This window comes from Apaloderma vittatum, unplaced genomic scaffold (genome assembly GCF_000703405.1).
Source record: "Apaloderma vittatum isolate BGI_N311 unplaced genomic scaffold, ASM70340v1 scaffold3151, whole genome shotgun sequence".
Taxonomy (NCBI): domain Eukaryota; kingdom Metazoa; phylum Chordata; class Aves; order Trogoniformes; family Trogonidae; genus Apaloderma; species Apaloderma vittatum.
This window is the reverse complement of record NW_009700689.1, coordinates 92,804-95,298: the sequence shown is the minus strand read 5'-3', so window position 1 is coordinate 95,298 and position 2,495 is coordinate 92,804. Positions and strand designations below refer to the sequence as shown.

Here is a 2,495-nt window from a genome sequence, read left to right as displayed (position 1 = left end):
CACGGAAAAGCTGGACCTGGGCTGTGGTGATGCCCTGCAGATGCTGCAGCCAGACGTCCACACAGCCACGCACGGGTGTGAGTGCTCCCCTGTCTTTAAGACTTAAAAACACACAGCATTGACCATAAACTCAAGGCAGGAGCTCATGGGCAGCCAACCTCCCTCATCCTATGAGTTGCACAATAAAACGTGGGTGGACAGCTCATGGGGAAGGATGACAGTGGATTTTTTGAGGACATCGTGCTGGGTCACTCTGCCCATGTCCACCTCGAGCTCCTAACAGCTTACTTCCTCAGATTGCAGGGCTGTCCCTCCACCACATGTGTGTGCACAACAGCACGTGGGACTGTGCTCTAGCAGCTATCAAGGACCTCACATGGTCCATCCCACAGCCCCCACCCCTGGGGCAGATTCAAAGCACTGGCTTTGAAGAGACTTCCCTGTTTACCGAATCAGGGCACAAAAGCGGAGCTTCACGTCAGAATTCTGCTTAATTGACCTCATACTAGCTCTTAGTGGAAGGATTGAGCTAAAACACTGGCTATGAGTGATTCAGCTGGTTTATGCAGCAATAAATAAAGTCAAAGTGAACAAATGTGATTAATGAAGACCAGTATTAACAGGTTTGTGCATTCTTATTGAACCCTAGATGTAGTATCATTTTTGGTCTTAGGTTAGTTAAAAACAAAATGGAACCCTGCCTCAAAGGTAACGCCAACAAATTATTATTACTTTTAAAGCATTCTTCCATTAGCAAAATAATAGGTCCCTGAAAATGAAATTATATAATAGGCTTAAATGGCTCCTACTCCTCATAGTAAGGGGCTAATCCTGCTCCCAACAATGCCTACAAGAGGCAGGATCACGCAGATCAGTGCAATATAATATGAAAATGCTTGCCATTACTATAAAAGCAATCTTTCCAAGCATAGTGTACATTTAGTCTTTCAAATCTCCAAGATGTGTTTAAAAGCTTAAAAAAGTTTAGTTATTTGTATAGTAAGAATATTTTAAGGCATAGTATTCATCTGCATGTCTTTGTGTGCACTGGATGTGGAATATCTGCTCTGGAGTTTCCTAACAATCAGCCATCTCTATGGGAGAAGGAAAGAACAACACAGAAACACTCAGAACACAGACAAAATGTTAAAAAAAAAAAAGAAAGATAGATTTACAGCTTAATAACTTACCGGTCTGACTTCAGACACCTCAGTACACACAGCGTTATCATGTACTCTCCAAGATTGAGTAGTTACTTTGAATGGTGGCAGATGTACCATTAATTAAGGCAATAGGTAAGTTTTCAACACTTTGTACTAACAGTCACAGTTCTGCAGCTGAATACAATGGCCTTCAAAATGTCCATCTCAGTTACATTTCCATGTATTTTATTTGGTGAAATGGATCCATTCCTGATTATTCTTAAACATACAGTAAGCTCCTTCCTCTTTACTTCTTTTAATTCTTCCTACCTCTATTTCTAGGTACCTTCTCACAGCATTCACAAACACGCAACATATTTGAGAACAGGCGTTTCTGTTATCACATGGATTATGTCTGGTAGCCCAGTGATAATAGCATAACACAGCTTATGTAGCAGTGACACACTAAGAAACAAGTGACAGATTCACTTAAGATCCAACTGATGCAAGTGATTTGCACTGAGTTATATACAAAATAATTAATTTATACATATACATATATATAGATATAATATAGATAAATATATACATACTGTACATAATTTATTTACAATTAAAATATGCTTCTTAGAAGCCTTTAAATACCAGTTATGTAACACAGAAGTAATGGTAATAGTCTGATTTTAAAGTATTTATGATAAAAGCTGTCTGAAGAAATGTTTACTTCAATAATTGAAATTAATGCAGAAGGGATGTGGTGCGGTGAGGTGAAATCTCCAGAATAAAAGAACTTTCCTATAAGATTTCTGCTTCAACTTTGTACAGACCCAGGTCTGGTCTGATTTCTGCAGCTTAAATAAGATTTTTGCTTTCAGTATTCCTGTTCCCTGCCAGATCCTGATTTACGTTCACATGCTCCCAGGGACACTTCCTCAGATTTTTGTTTCTGGTCCCTCGGCAATCAGAGGCTGAAATGAGTTTCTGATCCTGGCAACTTCTGCTGCACACAGATGTCCAAAGCCTTTGTTGTACCACTCTAGGGAATGTCCTCTGAAGAAATGGAAAGAGAATTATTGAGAAACTCAAATACTCAAGAAAGATGCCCTGCAGCAATGGGCTTGCCATGCTTCCTACTCCCTGCTGCCCACGGTGGTGGTGGGGACTTCAAATACTTGTCATTATAAGTATACTCTGAAGTAATCAAATAAGCAGATTTTATTTCTATTTTCATAACAGTGGTAGATGCTGAGCGGAGAAATGAGCGTGGTGGATGGAAAAGACTACAGGAGGACTTCAAAGCATCAAAGCTACGTTGACCACATCCTCTGTTCCAAATAACTCCCCTCCCCAAGC

At 40.1% G+C, this 2,495-nt stretch overlaps 1 protein-coding gene across 1 annotated transcript in view; it reads right to left on the bottom strand.

Moving 5' to 3' along the window:
* Positions 1–2,074: 2,074 nt before the first annotated feature.
* STARD13 (StAR-related lipid transfer (START) domain containing 13) overlaps positions 2,075–2,495 on the bottom strand; it is a 35,630-nt gene continuing 35,209 nt past the window's right edge. The window contains exon 13 of the mRNA XM_009878822.1: positions 2,075–2,192. Within this exon, the coding sequence (XP_009877124.1) occupies positions 2,075–2,192 (118 nt within the window). The remainder of the gene's footprint in view (positions 2,193–2,495) is intronic.